The sequence below is a fragment of the Chrysoperla carnea genome, chromosome 4, assembly GCF_905475395.1.
Source record: "Chrysoperla carnea chromosome 4, inChrCarn1.1, whole genome shotgun sequence".
Taxonomy (NCBI): domain Eukaryota; kingdom Metazoa; phylum Arthropoda; class Insecta; order Neuroptera; family Chrysopidae; genus Chrysoperla; species Chrysoperla carnea.
Genome location: NC_058340.1, coordinates 64075385 through 64096430, shown reverse-complemented (window position 1 = coordinate 64096430; position 21046 = coordinate 64075385). Strand labels below are relative to the sequence as shown.

At 29.2% G+C, this 21046-nt stretch overlaps 1 protein-coding gene across 1 annotated transcript in view; it reads left to right on the top strand.

The window, feature by feature from the left end:
- LOC123298858 (glutamate receptor ionotropic, kainate 2) overlaps positions 1-21046 on the top strand; it is a 55493-nt gene that overhangs the window by 1508 nt on the left and 32939 nt on the right. The window contains exon 2 of the mRNA XM_044880953.1: positions 17964-18125. Coding sequence (XP_044736888.1) covers positions 17964-18125 — 162 coding nt within the window. The remainder of the gene's footprint in view (positions 1-17963; positions 18126-21046) is intronic.

Here is a 21046-nt window from a genome sequence, read left to right as displayed (position 1 = left end):
TTGATATTTGTTTCACTAAATTGAACTTTGGAAAAAAGTTAGTTTTGTTCGATGACCGTTATTAATAATTATAAATGACATTTAAAAGGGTTTTTATTCTATCGCATCGCATATCGTCCGCTCCACATTACTTGTGTTTTGTTTGAGATTTTGTCTATGGTCTATGGAGAGAAAACCAATTGAACGTGAACAAATTTTCGACTAAGTTTAAGTGTATTTTATATTGTTTTAAGCCACATTTGAAAATTAGTTTCCTGTGTGCTTTCCTCTAAAAAGTTGACGCAGATGAATATATTTCTGTTTTTTTTTAATACTTTTATTTGAATGTTGGGTTGAGTTCAACGATTCTGCTTGCTTTTGAGAGATTCATTGCTTCTTTTTATACAATAATTAAATAGCTTTAAAAAAGGTGCGGTGAATAATATACATTTTTCTGTTCCTAAGCTTCCTGTAATTGTGAGTGTGAGTTATTGCCAGGTTTCAACATTTAAACCTTCTAAAAACTGATGAACAGAATTTTCTAGTAGATACAATCGTTTTTCTGCTACCAACCAGTACCAGCTCCAAGCATCAGTCAAGTGCTTTGTACATCTGCTATTGAGAACCAATCTTCTTGCAAATAACATCGTTTTTGCGTGTTTAAACATCTATAACAGCTGAAACTCACCAGAACATAGTTGAAAGGATGACGGGATTTTTGACACTGTCGATTGAATCGACTATCACCTTCATTACATGGGGATCTCTGATGATTCCACTTTTAGAGCATGTATGGAGGATAATGAAACCTCCACACATTTTAATTGCACCTGCAGAAATTTTTAGTATGGCAGGTCTAGAATGTTCGAGTCCTTACCTTTGACTCATCAATCCTGGGAGTAATTCTGGCGGAGAAACTACAGGATTTCTGTGAGATGTCTGATCTTTGGGGCGTTAGGTTTGTCTCAAGGAGAGCACAGAGAACCTCTTGGTTTAGGTCCTAGGGACTCATTTTTAATACCTATCTTTCATATCAATATTAAACCCATTAAGAGAGAAGAACCTCTGCTGTACCTACTAATCAAGGAAGGTGGCTTAGTAAAAATCCTCCATTAGGGAAAAAAATATAACGCTTATTTAACCCCATACTATCCTTTATTCCTTGAAATTTCGCTTATCCAATACCCCGATTTAATATATTGTTCATTTTATTCCTAGGTTTCCTTGTACTGTTTTTTTGCTCAGAATTTCTTGGTCAAAATTTTTACAATTAAATTTAAAATTTTAATAATGTTGTACAATAAATGATGAAGAAAATTCTACATTCTTCTACATTAGGGCTTAATGCGATTGGACTTTGGGCCTTGACTGTTTATGTGAAGTTTAGATAAAACCATACGCGAAAAAGAAGAATATGTTTTTAAATTTTACATATACGTTCCAACACTAGAAGAATACAATGTAGAATGTAATTTATTCTTTTCGGCATAAAAGACCCTTGGGGTAGTTATGTTCTTCGTTTCTTTTACAATATTATTTAATATAAATCACAAAATTTAAAATAAATTAATTTGAATGAAATAAAAACGTACGCTTTTAATGTTAGATAAAAGTTGATTTTCATTATCAGTCATCATAAAAATTGTTCACAGCTCTAGGCAATGCTTTTTTAACTGTTTTGATTTTTGGTAAATGTTTCTTTTGATCTGAATTTTATATATCCTATTGTTAACCGACAACGAAAATATAAAGAAGTTTTCAATCCACCTGTATTTCGTGTGTGTATGTTTATATCTACGGTAATTATAAACCGATTTTAATAATTTGTTTGAAGTGAGAACTATTGTTATGTTAGTAATGTAAAATGTTTGTGATAAATCCTATCGGTTTTGGAAAATCATTAACTTTTAAAAAACTAACACTACGTGTACATAAAATTTTCTTCCGGATAAAATAGAATATCTTTGCCTTCTAACTGATAAGTATTCTATCAAAAAAGGGTTCATCGATAAAATTTTTATGAAATATGTTGCTATAAAGAATATTTCTTTTACTACTATAAAAAATTAACTGACTCTCAAAGAAAATTTTACGATTTACATTTTATTTCACAAATCCTTCAATTTTATTTCATTTTTGTGACCTTTTTAAGTCTGTAACGACTTTTACAGGTGTCAATATCATATAGCAAGAAAGTTTTTTACATTTGTATTGTACTTAATTTGGTGACAACAAAGATGATTTTAGGCACAAAACATCAAATTTGTATTACTTAATCTGCTACCTAGTGTGGTCAAATTAACTCAAATATTTCCGAAAGAATGGATAAGAATTTGGAGTGGTATGTTTATAGATATAGTCCGTGAGTGGCTTCTTTTTGGTGAGTCTACCAAACTTACTCTCTACGACTTTTTTCGAAAGTGCTGCGCTTTCAAATGAGCATGATAATATGTTATCGAGTGGGTATAGTGTCCGACGAATTGCTTACTGCATTTTTCAGACCGATATCTTAAATATTGCGTCATCATTCTCAATTGAAAACCCAGCACTTTCGAAAAAGGTCGTAGAGAGAAAGTTTGATAGTCTCGCCAAAAGGAAGCCAATCACGGAGTTTCAAGCATGTATTAATAATTATTTAACATAAATGATGCTTTCCCGTGGACTAGTACAGTTTCAACCTGTCTCCAGTTTTTAACGTTAATCTTCCCGCGTTTTTTTTTTTTTTTTGGAACTTGGTAAGAAAATCAACCATACAGGATACAAGTATGAAATGATAAAAAAAACTAACGCAAATATAGCTTCGTTGTAATCAGTTTACACGGATCATGTGAATATTACAAAACCAAATTTTTCCATATAATTTCATATGAGGTTTATTTGTGTCTCGAATAACCATAATATGTGTATATCCTCTTAACTTTGTTTTAAACGTGATACATCATGTAGACTTCGTTGTGTTTTTTTTTAATAAACTATAAAATAACTCAAAGAACACCCGTTGTTGAGATGATACAAGCTCAAGCTACATAGAGCTTTAGTTTAGTATATTATTATACCAAAGGTAAACTTTATATTATTAGCGTATAAGTATAGAATGGTCCCTTAGGATTATGTATACATGTAGTTATATGATGTAACTTATAAACAAACAAGGAGTGAGAACTTGGGAACGATAAGTTTTGACTTTTATTACAATGCAAAAAAAAGTATTACTGGTGTCCTTATTTTTTACACTGTTAACAAATTTTTATAACTTATTTATTTTATTATTAAAGTATAGTTTATCAATTGAAGCCAAATTAATATGTTTTAATTTTAAAGAATTACTGAAAATAGTATACTTTAGAGATTAGAATTTGCTCGAAAAATGGGTTGGAACTCTGATCTGGACGCCTTTTATATCAATTGTTTAAGTTCCCCCAAAAAAACATTTGTAGCCGTAGTCGCTAAAGGAAAAAACAGTCCAGTAATGTACACTTAAACAGTTTGATCTTTGTGGCGCTGTAAAGACAAAAAACGTAGGCTGATATTCATGATTCTTACGTCAATCGATGTGTCTATTTCTATTCAATTACTCTACTCGAGTAATTGGAAAACATATAATAAGGCTCCAAAAATCTGAAATTTTTAACAAACCTCAAACAAAAAAGGAGGAGGTTCCCAATTCGACTGTATTTTTTTTTTAATTTTAATATCACCAATGACACTATCACAAATTAAGGCGAATCTAACAACACCTCTGAAACTAAAATTTATCAAGCCGTTTAAGCTACAGAACATACCAAAGAAATGCATACACTTGAAAAACATAACCCTTCCTTTGACACAGTCGAGTAATAAAAACATCAAAATCTTTACTTTTATTAAAATATACATCGCAGAGAAGAAACAGAAAGCATTTTCGAAAGTGCCTTTTACTTAAGAATAATGTCAACAAAATATATATCATTCTTATTCATATGTTTATAAACATTATTGTTTGTTTTCTAGAATTTTCTATTATACCTTTTTTTTTCCTAGAAATACAACATTCTACACTTTTGTTCATATAAATTTTTATTAAATTGCATTTACAAACTTGTATATAATACCTTAGTATACAAAACTTAAATGCAGGGATATAATACAAAACCCCAAAAATTATACCTAATTGACGTTATTGGATTACTTAAATAAGTTCTAAGTGGTGTACTGGGGACCATATCTTTATAACCCGTTTACAAAATGGTTGAAAATGTGACTATAGTATTATAATACATCCCTACACATTTAATCTTCTACATCTTATAGACTGAAAATTAGATATTAAATACATTTTTAATAGTTTACTAATTTATTAAGGTATTTCTAACGGAATGCGACTAAAAGTAGTTTTAAACTAAAAATTTCAAAAAGGTAGTTTTCAACGACATAAAGTCTTAAAAAAAACTGTAAAAGCCTTGGCCGACTCTGTTAGCTGCTATAAATTTTGAAAGCCGTCGACATTTAACATACAAAGGATACTGTCTAGAAGACATTTTAGAACATTAATAATAATAATATATGCATAATTTTCCTTAACTTTCCGGAACTATCAGAAACAATATCTATTCTCTTTACTCTACACTTGAAAATTTAAGAAATTTCTCAAATGTTTCAAAGCATCTCAGCAAATCTGTTATATTCGTATCGTTTCACCAGTACTATTCACTTCTTAGAAAATAAACCAACCATTTAAAAAATTTAAATGAAAAATACTTCTTAAGGGCAAGCTTTTATTGTTCCTAAAAGTAGAAAATAATTTTTTTTGGTGTCACTCATGCGTGACAATTTGTAAAAGCTTGAAATTCTCGAAATGAAAATTGAGTTGCAAAATTCCACCCGAACAAGCATAGTTGATATTTTATATTGAACGCCTCAAGCTATTACAAATAGACATGTATGAGTTACTCCTAAAAAAGTTTATTTTCTAGTTTTCAGTACTATAAAAGCTTGCCCTTAAAAAGTATTTTCTTATTTAAATTTTTAATTTAAGATTAAAAAAAGCATGTATATAAAATGTGGTGGAGACGATGGGAAAATAAGAACGTCATTTACCTTACCATGCATTTTCATCCAAACTAAACGTGTATACCAAATTTCAGCTCAATCGGTTATGGATAACTGGTTCAAAATTGAGTTGCAAGATTCCACCCAGATAAACATACACATACTTGTATAAAGTATAAAGCAATTGTGCGATGTACACAAAAATAGTTTCAAAAGATTTTCTGTATTGTTGCTCTAAGTGTTTTTTTTTTAAAACTTTGGTCATTTTATTTCCTGTAGGTATTACTTCTGCTTTTTAAATAAAAATAAATTTGCAGAACTAACGATTTGGATGAAGTGTAAAATATGCATTTAGAATGTGTGTTTTCTGTATCGTATTAAAGTATGTACATGCTAGGATAAAAATGGTTTAGATATTTTATGTTTTAAGCCGTTGCACATTTATAAAAGGTAAATAAATTCTGTACAGTTGGTATTCATTGCGTGCAGAACCGAATTCAGCGTCATCAGTGGAAATATTTATTATTTCTATATCTTTTCATTATTTTTATTAATTTGAGTTTTCCCACAAAATTTGTATCATTAACGTATTGCTTGCTTGTATTTTTAACCTACAAACTTAGGGGGTTATAAGTTTGACCGCTATGTATATATCTGTCTATCTGTGGCATCGTAGCGCCTAAACGGATGAACAGATTGTAATTTTTTTATTTCGTTTCAAAGGTAATTTAATGGAGAGTGTTCTAAGCTATGTTTCAAGTGCGTGTTTAGGGTTCCGTACTAGAAAAAGTTTTCGGGGGTTTTTCAAATTTTGTAAATTTCACTTGTTAAATAGTGATATTATTTATTTAAAGATATATGCAATATTAATACATAAATGATCAAACTATTGTGTGAAAACTTTAATTAATCTATATATATATAAAAGAAAGTCGTGTTAGTTACTCCACTTATAACTCAAGAACGGCTGAACCGATTTAGCTGAAAATTGGCAGGGAGGTAGTTTAGAGCCAGGACATAGGATACTTTTTTTTTTTTTAGAACATTCATGTTTTTCCCATGGTCATCAATTATACGTGGCATGTTCACCATGGATGACCATCTGCGTTGTTTGTTACGCGCCTGATAATAAAACAAAAAATGTCGTGTATCACAAGGTACTTAAATGAAGAGCAACCTATGTACTAAAATACAGAAATAATTATGAATGATTAATGTAGGTATTTAATTTTTTTTGTATTTTTGCCAATTAAAAAAAAAAAAACAAAAAAAAAACTGCTTATTTATTGCCATTAAGGCGGAACAAAGTTCGCCGGGTCAGCTAGTATTATAATGAAACAAAGAGAAGAAAGTATTGCCACGAACAGTACTAAAAACGGTCTTGCACGCAAAGAATATGGATATACTAGGTAGTTTATTTTAGCTGCCAGATGTAAATAAGCTTTAGCTTAATTTAGCTTGAAAAATAAGCTTTCTCAGTATAAACCAAATAAAAATATAAATACCGCACGTTTTTTTTTCATCAAGTTTTTTGTAATATTATTATACAAAGAGATCTAAGTTTAAACATCAGGATATCATGAACTAGATAACTTTAAAAAAATGACAATTTCGCAACATACTTATAGCCGAGATGGTGGCCTTTTCTAAATCGAGTATGTTGAAATTTTAGAAAAAGAAGGACATTATTGGGAATATTGCCAAAATGACTGATTAGAAAAGATGGAAATTAGGCACTCCATGCAGCAAGCATGATGCTTTTCATAACGTTATGGTATTTGCATTAAAGTTATGAAATTTTCTGGAAACGGAGTGATGCCACAGTCATGTTTCCACCACAGGTTTTCGTAATTTATCACAATAAGGTGATAAATTATACTATCCTATTTCTAATTTTTCAAAGCAGATGTTTTAACAATATTTAACAAAAATATTTTTGTTCCCAAAATTTCAACACTGTTTATAAAAAACAATACTTTCCTGGCTATAAATGTACTGAGAAATTGTTATAATTTAAACTATGTGATCCTCCTGTTACATATATATAACTGTGCTTTTGATGCACTTAAAATTCCCTTTAACCTTTGAGAAATCTAACCTTTAACCTGCGATAAGATACCACTAGATTTGTTAGAGAGATGGAAATTGCTGGATATGTTCACAATTTTTCTCATTAATTTTTCATTAAAATTTAATGTACCTACTTAATTATTTTATATTTTTTCCCTTTCAAATACATCATTTATTAAGGTTAAAGCCCCTTTTCATATACGTAATTTAATAAAAAAATATTTGTTAAAAACTTGTTCTCATATTTTTATAACAATAAAGATTGAAATCACTTTTATAATTTTATTAAAAATCAGCAAAAAATATTTGATACTTATCCAACAAAATAAATATTTGTAAACAGTTTATTACCCAACTTTAGATATTGTCTGTATTGGAATATTTTAAATACAAAACATACATAAAATTTAACGTAGAATTGAACTTAAAAAAAACTATAAATGCAATCGTTTATTGGTTCATAAAACGTTCCTATAAAAAAATGAATACATTAACCTGTTATGTACCTATTTTTGTTATTGTTCCAAAAATAAAAAGTCAAGATTGCATTGAATTTTTTAAAGTATAGAAGAATCGATTGGGAGTTTAGGGAGTTTTCAATTTGAAACATTTTTAGCCCCGACTAAAAACAGGGTAAGTTTAACCTGTCTGTGTATCTATGCATCTCTGAATCTGTCGGTGACATCGTAGCCTCTAAACAGTTAAACCGATTAAGATGTTTTTTTTAAAGTAAAACTATCGAGAGTTCTTTTATCTTTGTTTCAAGTTCGAGTTTAGAGTTCCGCATCCAATAACAAATAGAATAGAGGTGATGATCTTCAAACGGCTGAGCAGATTTTCTTGAAACAACAAACAAACCGTTCAAACAAACAAAAAATTTAAATTGATTCATTCGTTAAGGAGCTACGATGCCACAAACGAATCGATAAGTCCTGATTTGTCCCTTTCCATCAAATTACCTTTCAAACAACAGAAATCAAAATCGATTCATCAGACCATGTATCTATCTTCATTAATTTTACTTTTTCGAACATTAAATCTTTAATTACTTGCCTTGTTTATTGTTAACCGAGTTCAAAAGTTTCAATTGAATGCTTCAACTTTCCTTCTGAGTTCAAATTTTACACTTCGTTCTCACATATTTTGGATACTCGATACCGGCTACTTTCTCTGTCGAGTACAAAATAAATACCGGTCTATAACACTAAATGCAATGACTTCGTAATAACAATTTAATATTATTTTATTGAGAATATTGATATGTTCTCAAATTAGTTCAAAAATAAAAAATAGTATTTCTATCGAAATAAAAAAGGCTAAAAATGGTTATAGACTCCAATACGAATCTTTTTGAAAAATTTTCGAAATTTAATAGTCATCTGATTATTCTTGATTGATTATTCCCAACAAAATATTTTAATTCTACTGAAAATATGGAAGAAAAAGTATAAATTTGCAATTGGTAGTTTTCTAGTAACGAAACAACATTCTCATATCATAAAAAATCATCTCATGAGTATAATGAAAAGTGATTTTACACCTCGACAAAGGTTACAACTACGACAAAATTAATTTAAATCACCCCAAGAAAGAGTGGAAAGATAGTGAAAATCAGAAATTTATTGGTCAAGCTTCTCAAAGTCATATCTATCACGACTTGTTTATAATAAACCATCCATGTTTGATTATTTCTCTAAAAAAAAATCCTTCAAAATTTTAGTTTGTGAAGTGAAGTAAGTGCACTATGCAATTTATAAGCATAACAAGTTATATTATCAAATTGAATTAGTAAGATTCAAGTTTAAATAAGAAACAAAATTTTTGTGAACTCCGTACAACCTCTATATACAGAAGTTTTGCTTGACTCTATATACAGAAGTTTTACATATTTCAAGTATTTAATATTGATCTAGCACAATTAATTGAAGTTTTCCGTATCATCGAATTACAAGAAAGTAAGAAAAGATTAGCTATGTAATCCAGGTCGCAATGTTTATGTATAATCTTCCATTGTAAGTCAGCAAGTGCGTTATTGTTGATCAACCATCGCAAAATTCCATCAAATGTTATCAAAAATGGGTATTTGACGCCTTAGAGACGCCGTGCGTGTAATCTGATTCTGTGAAGAAGAAAATGTCAACCTAAGTTTACCGGAAGAAGTATATATCTTAAAGCATTAATGTTAGAGGAAATCCACCACGCGGAATATCCTCACCGATTACAATCGTATAGGTTAACCGAACTGAGGCACTCAGTACTACAGTCTCGTCTTACTTAGCAAGTATCTCATTGCAATGACAGACATCGAAGTGGCAACATCTGCTGTGATAGCTCTATTTTGCGCGTAACATCAACAGTTATTTTGTTTGTTAAATAGTCGTTTTTTAAACAATTAACCGTTATCAAGTACGCATCAAAGTTTAATATAAGCCACCATAGACTTGATACAAAAAGCTTGACTTGGTACTTTTGACTTGGTAAAAAAACTTCGCCTTTTTAGCGAAGTCGGACAAGGCGTGACGAGGATAGGCGAAACACTACATGTATCTCCTCAGCATGCTCGTTCCTCGCTCGACTCTTATGGAGGAGGCTTAACGAATCGCTTAGTACACAAAGGTTGCCTATAAATGGAGGTAAAAACTTATAATAAAAATAAAAACTAAAAATGAGATCGTTGTCTGTTTACTAACTTTATTTGACATAAATTATATTTTATAAAGACGAATGAGAATGTAAAAAAAAATAATATTATCTACTTAGTACGAACTTTACAATTTATTATTTTTTTATAATTACTTACAAGTTGCTCTTCTATTTTTATTTCCTTGTACAAAGTAAAGGAACAGTTCGGAAAACGGAAAACGGAAAGAAAAATCAGTGTAATTGAATAGTAAAGGAAAATTTTTATCAAAACGGCGTCAAGATTTAATTTGGGTGACATGAAAATGGTTATTTTAAAGTAACCAAGAGAGAGATTTTTTGGCATAAAGCTATAAAAGCTTTTTTACCCCAGGGAATGAAGGTTTTCACCTCCGAAATCCAAGTAACCGCATCGATTTTGATGAAATTTTGGGAATATGCTCTACTTACCACCCTATTCAAAATCTATATCACGCCGAAGGGCGCTTCCTACCTGGGGGTGGTTGCCACCCCTTTTCGGGGGTGGAAATAGTTTTGGTCAAAATAACTCCTGTAATCGATAGAGTGACCAATTTTGAGCAAAAAATGTCATATACACTTTTTTATTAACCAAATACTTTTTGAGCTATTTGCAATAGAAAGCGCACAGATTTGACATAAAAAAAGCACGTTTTCAGTTGATTTTTCGTGAATTACTCAAAAACTAGGCGTTTTTTCACCATAGTTGTAATGGACAAAATTGTAGCCAATAAAAAAATAAAAAGAATGATTGCTTAATCGATTTATTAAATAGAACGATCAGTAAGTAATACCGTATCAAAAAATCTTTTTTTTTATTCATTAGTTTTTTTTGGGTGTTTGACGTTTAAAAACGAGGAAAAAATGAAACTTTATAGCTTTATAAGCGGAATCTTTTTTGTAGTGCTTGAAAATACCTTCAAAATGAGCTGTGTTAAAAGTCGATCGGACAAAAATTGAGTGAGTTACAGTTGAAAGAACGTGGGCTATTCACATTTTTAAAAGAAAAATCTCACATAGGATGGGTACCATTTCCACTTAAATTGTACTAAATCCATTTTCTTGCACAGTTCACTACATTTGAGTCTCGTATATGTGATCAAGAAGTTACACTGGGTTTGAAGGCTTATTTTTAGAAATAGGCACGATCAACTTTTTTAAAATTTTCGAATATCAAAAAAAATTTGTTTTTTTTTTCGAAATAACTAAAAAACTACTGCAGTTACGAAAAACATACTCGAGAACAAAAATGTAGGCCTGTTTTTAACAAACATTTTCCTTTTTTGTTTGTTTTTCTAAGATGAAATTTAACGGAGATATTAACGTTCTAAGTTCGAATACCCACGTGAACACCCCATGTTTTGAGCCTTTTGACCCTTCACTTTTTCAAAACTAACGGTTATAAAAAGATGAAACTTTCAGATGTTATTGTCCTTAAAATTACCTTCCAAATGCTTTTTGAAAAATCAAAATCGATAAAAAATTACAGAAGTTATCGCTAAAAAACAAAAAAAAATTTTTAAGCTTTTTGGAACAAAGTAAATTTATAGCACCTATATGATGACAAAACGTATACTATGTGTTTTTGTAGATATATGAATATCACTAGTATGACAGAATACATGCGTTAAGCAATGCATCTAAGTGAGAGGTATTGTACATATGTGTGCAAAAAAACTCCCACTCTCTGCATGCACAAAACAGAAGATCTGTCGTATCGTATCTGTAGAGGCAATTACATGCTAAACACATATATATAATACCTCACTTAGATGCATTGCTTAACGCATGTATTCTGCCATACTAGTGATATTCATATATCTAGATGGTACAAAAACACATAGTATAATACTCATATAACACACAGCACATGGACACAGACTAACACACACACACACACATATTTTTGCAATTTTGTAATTAGGTGCTACTTACAATCCTCTTCAAAGCCAGCCTCTCCCAAAGTGTACTTTTTGCCCTTAGAGGGGAAAACTACCCCTTATAAAAAAAATGTATAAAAAATAAATAAAAAGTGGTCTAAATTGCTTTGCTGGATTAAGTAATAATAAATCTTTGATTTTTAAATAAAGATGCAATTTTTTTTTGGGATTGAATGATGTTTCAAAGTATTTTTAACATAATTTATTATACTCAATCCTGCAAAGCACTTTGAAACACTTTTGAATTGTTTTTATTGCATTTTTCTAATAAGGGGTAGTTTTCTCCCTTAATTGAAAAAATAAAACATCGGCATAGAGTAGACTTTAAAGAGGATGGTTTGTAGAGCTTAATTACAAAATTTAAAAAAATTCCATGAGTTTTAAGCATTGAATCTTGTGAAAATGTCGAAAAATCGTTTTTTTCATCGTAATTTATGGTAATTATTAAGGGTTGAAACATTCTGAAAATTATACTTGTAATGATAAATCATAGCACAACTCATATTCAACATAATTTATCAATCCCCACTCTTACAAAGTCCTTAAAACACTTTTTATTGCATTTTTGCACTAAGGGGTAGTTTTCACCCCCTTAGGATAAAAAGCGCCCTTCGGCATGATATAGATTTTGAAGAGGATGGTTTTTAGAGCTTAATTACAAAATTTCAAAAAATTCCATGAGTTTTAAGCATTGAATCTTGTGAAAATGTCGAAAAATCGTTTTTTTCATCGTAATTTATGGTAATTCTTAAGGGTTGAAACATTCTAAAAATTATAATTATAATGATAAATCATAGCACAACTCATATTCAACATAATTTATCATTCCCCACTCTTCCAAAGTCCTTAAAACACTTTTTATTGCATTTTTGCACTAAGGGGTAGTTTTCACCCCCTTAGGATAAAAAGCGCCCTTCGGCATGATATAGATTTTGAATAGGATGGTAAGTAAAGCTTATTTCCAAAATTTCAACAAAATCGATGCAGTTACTTGAATTTCGGAGGTTGTACCCTATTTTCAGCTTCATTCCCCTGAGTATTTGTAGAGATTCTAACAACTGATGTACGGACAGTTCTGACCCATTTTTTAGACTTGGAATTGATCTATAATAGAGAACAGCTATTTTCCAAAAATCAATTACAAAATGAGAATTCATTTGCAGGTCACATCTACCACAATGCAACTTTAATAGTGCAATGAATACGCTGATACCAGTTAACAAATGAATAATACAACGAGTCGACCAACCATATATTCCATGTATAACAATAAAAGACATTATTATTATCCAATAAATTTTCACAATACATTTATAGACAGGTTTATTGTACTCAATTGGTGAGCATGTTTGTAATCACTTAATGCAAATATTGACTACAGAAAGTTCCTAAAAACGTTATGAATTAATAAAGCAAAAATAATTCGAAAAATTAGTTAATCTAGTTGCAAAAAATTCTAGTGTTGCAGATATTCCAACGAATATTTTCATAAATATTTTTATAAGGGGACCCGTACCAGGTTGTACGATCTAGTTGTTGCTTTTACAGTTCTTCCTAGTCCCATTAACAACCAAACTTACCAAATACTCTAAAAAAAATGGCAGTGTATGTATCTGTTTTAATTTCGTTTTGAAGGCGAATAAAACATAGTTGACGTTTTTTGCATAAAATACTGATAGGGCAACGGTTACCTGATTCATACAACTTTGGCAACAAGTGGCACTGAATTATATCCTTTAATTTTAATTAATAATTATTAAAGACCTATTTTAGTGGCTATAGGCCATAGTGTACAACTATACAATTAGATACAATAAAAAAATAAAAACATGTTACAAATTGTTGACAAATATAAAACATGTCTGTGACGGTACAAAAATTTATTTGTAATATTTACTCTGTCTGTGGCTGTACTTTAAATATTAAAAAATGAACCTCGTTTTTCGTACGAAAATTATAAGGTTGGCAAGAGTTTAATTTCATTTTTCCACGTCAAAATATTTATAAAAAATTGTGCATTGTCACTGACTGTTTTTTCCTTCATATTTTTCCAAAAATCCTGTACAATTTTATTGAAAACTCACATATTACATGGCAAATAATTATTATTTAATGATATTCGGTTTATTATACGTATATAACTATTGTTTAAGCTTGAAAACTTTTAGTGTAATAATTTCATAGTTTATGATGCGTTCGTGCGTATTTACCACAAATACAGGGGTAAGATCTCAATGTTAATTCTTCAGTTCATTTGTGGTTTTATATATTACAAATTAGTTACATATATTATGTATGTAACAATTTATTGTAATTATTTCATACCTTTAAAGTAATCTCGGAAATATATCGTGTTGGTATATATCAAGAGAAACTGTAGTAACCTTGGCGCAGATTTTAATCCTTGATATAGTTTGAAATTTCCACTTTTAGTAATACAACCCAAAAATATAAAAATTTAGCTTCCTTCAGGATTAGATGAGTATCTTTCAAGAAAACTTCAAGATCGGTCCGACATCAAAGCTTTTCATAAGAAGTTTAAGCTTCTATTTAGAAAAGATACTCACTTTTTGTTCAATTTTGTTCAATTCAATTTTAAGTGAATACAATTTGAAAGTGGATCAAAATTAGTTCATATAATAAGTTTCAAACTATGTTTCTAAAGTGTTCGACCGACACTTATTAATCTTATCTTGAAATACTATTAGTGCTATGATTTTACGGTACTTCATAAGAAACACCGTCCAGTTAAAATCCTTCCGACCAATGGATTTTTTTTTTAATTTAAAATTTTTTTTTAATTAAAAAATACGTAAATTATGACGAAAAGAGTTCCTGCTGCTAGTAATTTTAAACAAAAAAAACCCAAACAAAACAAAACAACAAAAATTAAAACAAAAATTGGATCAATTTCTTAAGTAAAAGCTTTTGAGATTTCGGTTGAAATCTTTTACGAAATATGTTATCCTTCAGTCAATATTTAAGGGAATAAGTATCTTATAAACATAAAATTTCATATAAATTATTTTTATGCTTACTATTTGATTTGACCTATATTTATTACTTCTCGTAACTATTAATTTTAGTTAAAAGTTTTATAAATTTAAATATCTTATCAAACTTGTATAAGATAATTTTAAATATATCTCACTTAAAATGAATTTATTTGACAGTTTTCTTATCCACGTTGTGTACAGATCTGACAAAAATCCTTAAACTAGTTTGTGAACTTCTTCTTCAAGAAAGATTAGCTATTGGTTTCGTAATAAAGGAATTTGGATTTTTATGTATCCAATAACCTCTTCTGTCTATAAGATATACATTACCATTATAGATTAAAAGCTGCCACAATTTGATTTATGTGCTGTTTTTAAGACTCATTTAACGAAAAATTCTTAAAATTAAAAAGACCTTAATCGTTTATCTTTAGATTTAGTTGACAGCATAAAAAACATTGCTAGATTTGAGATAGTATTTCTCTCCGTGCTCGATAGGGTTGTGCAAAGTATCTCCTTACAATTTCAAGTACTTTTTGTTATAATCTTAAAAAGTAATTCCAAAAAAAAAAAAACTTTTAATTTTAGTTTTGTCTTATTTAAACAAATTACTTTAATAAATATGGTGGAAGCGCAAATAAATATGCAATATATACTAAAAGTTGATATATCACATAATTTAACTGCGTTTCCACCATAATCTTTAAAAGTATATTTTATTTTATAATTTCATTTTAAATAAATTGTAAAGCAATCAAACGAAAAACTAGTAAGCAATACAGCTCCGTCACTGTGGTCATATTTATCCCTCATTAGACGATTCTTACTATTTAATGTTTTCTATTGAAATAAGATTTTTCTCGTTTTTAAACACAACAAGACAAAGACTTTTATTTTCAATTATTATTGCTATCAAATTCACTTAGTTTACGCAGTACCTACGTGAAAATTTTTTACTAGGTATTACATTTAATAAACATTATAAATTGTTAACTGTTTTGATGTGTTTAAGAATCTAATTTATATATACTTAAATGCATTTAATAAATCAGATTTTTTAGTGCATATATATTTATTTACCCTCTAAAGAATAAATTATCATAAAAATTTATGATAATTTTCATTTAAAAACATAAACTTTTCTCAAAGATCAGAACAGATATCGTTCAATAATATTTTGCATAAACGTTAAGCTTCAGTCCCTGTTCTAAGAAATCGAATTCAAATTTTTCTCGGGTATTTTGTTAAGATAACATACAAAATACAAATCAATATTCATTACCTTTTTGGGGATGATATACTAATAAATTTCATGTAGGTCTTTATTAAATAATATTATTTTGAACTGGATAACAGAAAATTTATATTTTTAATCAAAATATAAGATTAATTTTCATTAAAATGTTTTCTAAATAGATCGTGCGCCCATTATAAAACGATATTTTTACCATTATTTTTTTCTGTCGTTTTAACCTCTGTCGTATTTATAAAGAAAGCCGTTAGTTACACAATATGTATAAAAAAATTAGTAAACTCCTGTTGAAAATAAAGGATAATTTCTCGTTTATTCAACGATGTCAAAGGCCACAGTAACGCAGCATACTTAAAAATATCTTCGAAACAAAAAAAGCCATCAAACCGACACTTTATCTTTATTATCGAACTTTGCATGCAATATGGTAAAGCATTAGCAATCCAACAAATGGCATTCGAAAATAATCATAGAAATTTTTCTTCGTTATAAGCTCACGTTCTATATTTTGTTAATTTTCTAGTAAGTATCATTAAGATTTTTTTAATATGCAAGAAATGAATAAATTTTTATGAAAACGACTTTTACTATTAACCCGAAAAAGAGGAGTGTTTTAAGTGTCTCTGTATATCTTTGTGTCTGCATTAGAGCTCCTAAACGGATGACCCAATTTTATTTTTTGTGTTTGAAAGGTAATTCAATCGAAAATGTTCTTAGTTATGTTTTAAGAGCGAGCTTAAGGTTCTGTTCCCGATAAATATAAGAAAAAAGGTGATTATCTTCTAACGGATGTTTAGATTTTCTGGAAACATAGGTAAGAACACACTCGATCAAATTACCTTTCAAACAAACAAAAATCAAAATCGGTTCTTCCGTTTTCTAGCTACGATAACACAAACGAATGAATCAGACCTGATTTTGTGGCTTTGTATTTTCTTATTATTTTATAGAGGTTTTAACATTATCGAGGTTCTACTGTAGCTTGAATAATTTGACTATAATATACATTTTTTTCTTATTATTATTTATTACTCAGTTTCCCTCTTACAATGCTGGTCTGGTTGTGTAGTTTTGGTTTTATAAACTAAAAATTTATTAATATTTATGTTTTGATTATTTAATTAGTGACTCTGATTTATAATATTGATCTCTTTTGTACCATGAACGTTTGTGTTATAATATCAAAACCGACTACTATACAAAGCCACACAAAGCACTATGGGAAAACCATTACGTTTATTAAACAAATGTCAAAAGTTTTGTAATCAAATAAATTTCATTGATTTAGTTATGTTTTTCACATAATATAAAGACTATCTGAAAAGGGTCAATAACTTTTAAACGAAGATTTTTTGTATTCGACAAATGAAGGATATAGTGTGTTTTACATTTCTGTGACTGGCCTTATAGCTTTTCCACTATATAAGTCAAAAACGTCTGAACTGATTTTAATATCGTATTATTGTTAGAGTTGTGTTTGGCCTTAAATAATAGAAAAGAGTTCAGCTAAAAAATGGGAGAAACTTCATTTTCACTGTTCCAAATACCTCAATTAATGGGATACGTTAAGAAAATTGCTAATAAACCGTTAATTAATCCGGAATTGATTCAAGTGAGGTACCTGCCTGAAGGCTCAACGTTCACAGCACACCCCACCCCCAACTAAGGAAGCGTGATTGAAATACGCCCAATCCATGCGCGTTCTTGACAACCGGTATATAACCCTGGAACTAACAACGCTGCATCATATATGCCGCTTAATATAGAATAAATGAATCCCTTTGCCAAAAAAAAAAAAATTTTTAGGACAAGAGACCCTAATACACTGTGGACACCAAGCCTTATTATCCACCATAAATCTCACACTACTTCGCACAAATTTTTTTACAGCTTTGTTGATTGAAATAAAGCTTTTAAAAATGACTGTAGTTAAAAAGGACTAGAAGTTATTTAAAGATAAATTAATTTAATATATCCTTAAAATTAAATAGGTTAGATAATAAATTTATTAATAATGTTTATTTATTTTATTTGTTACAGGTGCAATATTTACAGAAGATCAAAAAGATAGCAGTGCTGAATTAGCATTCAAATACGCTGTATATAGAATCAACAAGGATAAGAATCTATTAATGAATACAACATTAGTATATGATATTCAATATGTACCACGTGATGATAGTTTTCGAACATCAAAGAAAGGTTTGTACATATCTAGTCTATATGATATTAATTAATTATACGAATGTATTATCGAACGAAGAAAATTTACTTTTTGATTTTTTAAATATTTATATTCGAAACATAGCTTCTGAATGATTTTCAAAATCAAGTCTTACGCATACCCTTGAAACCTTCCAAAGACATGACCAATTTTGCTTTAACACGTTGAAAGCTTTTATGTATAATTGTACAATATCTATCACAAAAAAACTGCTTAAAATTTTGTTTCCATCGATATGGCTGCAAGTTTAAGAGCTTATGAGCGATTTATAATACTAATTAAAAATAAAATTAAATCGAAAATGTATCACAAAGATCACAATATATTGAGGATTTTTAAACATATTTTTTGTCTCATTTCCAATATTTCTTTGGAAATAATCCAAGCAATTAAAATTATTAGTTTATCCAACGACAGATAATTAAAATTAGAATAAAATCCTTCTCAAAATCATATAAAAATTAACATAGAATTTTTAATAATGACAATCATTACAATTTATTTTGATTTGTTTATTTAAGAAAATAATAAACGTTACGAAGAAGTTGCGTATTCTTAGGGAATATTTTCAAATAAATTATAAGAACAGAAGTAATTACGTATATAAAGCTAGTATTTGTCCCTGCGAAGCGAATCAAACACTGCTTCATTGGTAGTTTTAATAATCATTAATGTATGTGTAAATTGATTTAATTTTTTGACATATTTTGGATATTAGGAGACTGATTTTAGTTATTTTCAACAAGTGTTATCAATATATACTTATTTATCATTAGTCTGCGTTTTTTGGACCATATAATAAACCCAATAATTCATTAAAGGCTTCTTCCTTGCCCGCAAGTTGCAGTTTTAAAGCTTTTTAATGTTGTAGTACTTTTTGTATATTATAACTTTTATTTATTATAAATTTTTACTTTATAATATTTGGAGTTATTATAAACACATTAAATAATAAATAAAGCAAAAAGAAATCGATTTTGAATTAAAAAGACCTCTTAACTATGCAGTTGAACTATAAATTGGATTCAATCCATCCCATTAAAGCTTCTAAATCACTACTACTTTTAACCGCTAATAGTGAGTAATCTGAATTGTAGTTTGAGTGACATAAAGTCAAAAATATATCGCATTCATTGTATGTATGAATATATCTTAATACAATACAAATATCTCTATTCTTTTTAAGAAAATTCGTTTAAATTAATGATCATTCATAGAAAAGTTTTTAATATAATCCTTTATTTAAAATCTATATACAAATGAGAACCCAAAAATTTAATATTTTCATTTAAACAAAATACTTATTTAATGAATCAAATGTCATTATACAAAAATAACTTAAATTAATGTATAGCTTGTACCATAAAAAATTAAACGTTATATAATTAGAGTTATGGGTGAAACCATGTAAATTGGTGAGCCTTTGATATTTAATGGTGCTATATTAGCCACGTAGAGAAAGTAGCCAAATGTTCCGAGCCCGAGCGATCATACCTACTAAACTGGTAGATGGTGGCCTTAGGAAAGTTAAAAAGTCGTAGTGAAATATTCGTTGACTAAAAAGAAAGGGTGAACGATGTAGGCGAGTTTTTTTTAAAGGATCACCATAAAAGACAACAAAGGGCTGACGGTGGATTCACGTCAACTAAAAATAAAGCTTATTGATAGAATTCGCCACCAAATTTTCCGCACTCCCACGTGGGTGACGCCCACACTACGCCACTGCATACACCAGAAAGTCTGAGGGTACATTACTGTCAGGGTACACTTTGTATAGAACAAACAAAATATTAAAATTTCTAAACCCTAAAATATCGCCTCCTACATTGAAATAATGATCAAAAATGACCTTTACATATTTCTATAAATGTAGAGGTTTTATATAAAGATATGCATACTATGTTGTAAATGAATCATAAAAGGGTCACGTTATTATTCTGTAAAAATTTTGTGTGAAAAATCACACAACATCCGTCTTGAAATATATCTGGGTTAAAAACCTTGGTTAATAATCACGAGTATAAGATTTTTCCATCAATAGTTTACCTTGCACACGAAATTTTGATTTCCTAACGCCCTCCACAGATGTTATATGCTTTTTATATTTCATTCGAAAATCTTGTAAATGGTAGCAAAGCATATGTTTGCAATCCTACAAAAGTTTCCACTCAATGTAAAAGGGTTGTTCATAAAAAATATTCGCAAACATGGGAGGGAATATTTTTGCAAAACGTGACGAAATTTGACATGGTGCAGAGAGGGTTTCAAGGAAACGTAGTATTCGAAGTTTGTTACTAGTTTTATTTTAATTTTTGTCTTAACTTTTCCGTTTTTCGTGACGTTGAGAGGTTCAAAAAGAAATAATATTGCTTGACGTATTTTATAAATAGCCCAAAGAGAAAGAGAGGGTACCATATTTAGTTTAATGTGACGTCACATAGCCTATAACCACCGGTCGACCAAGATGCTTTTATCGACGCCTCATTTGTCAAATTATGATAAGTAGTTTTGAAGCCAGGGGGGAACAGATGAACATACATGCATACCGGTCAAACACATAGTCCTCGCCATAGTATAGTCGGGATAAAAAGAGAATGGCTATCGGAAAAATTACTTCAACTAGCAGTAATTTTCATAGCTTCTTCTAATTTATACAACTTTTGTATAAAACTTTTTTCTAGAAATGTACATCGTTATAGTCAGCATATAGAAGTAAACTGAAATAACATGTAAATTGAATAGTATTTTGAATTAATTTACATGATTATAATGATGATCTAAAATATTGTAAATATTATTTAATTTATTCTATGTATGAAATTCTTCGAAATACAGGGTTTTCCATTTTAAAAGTCACTCTATCCATTTTAAACTATCACTTGGCCGAATGTTTTTTCTG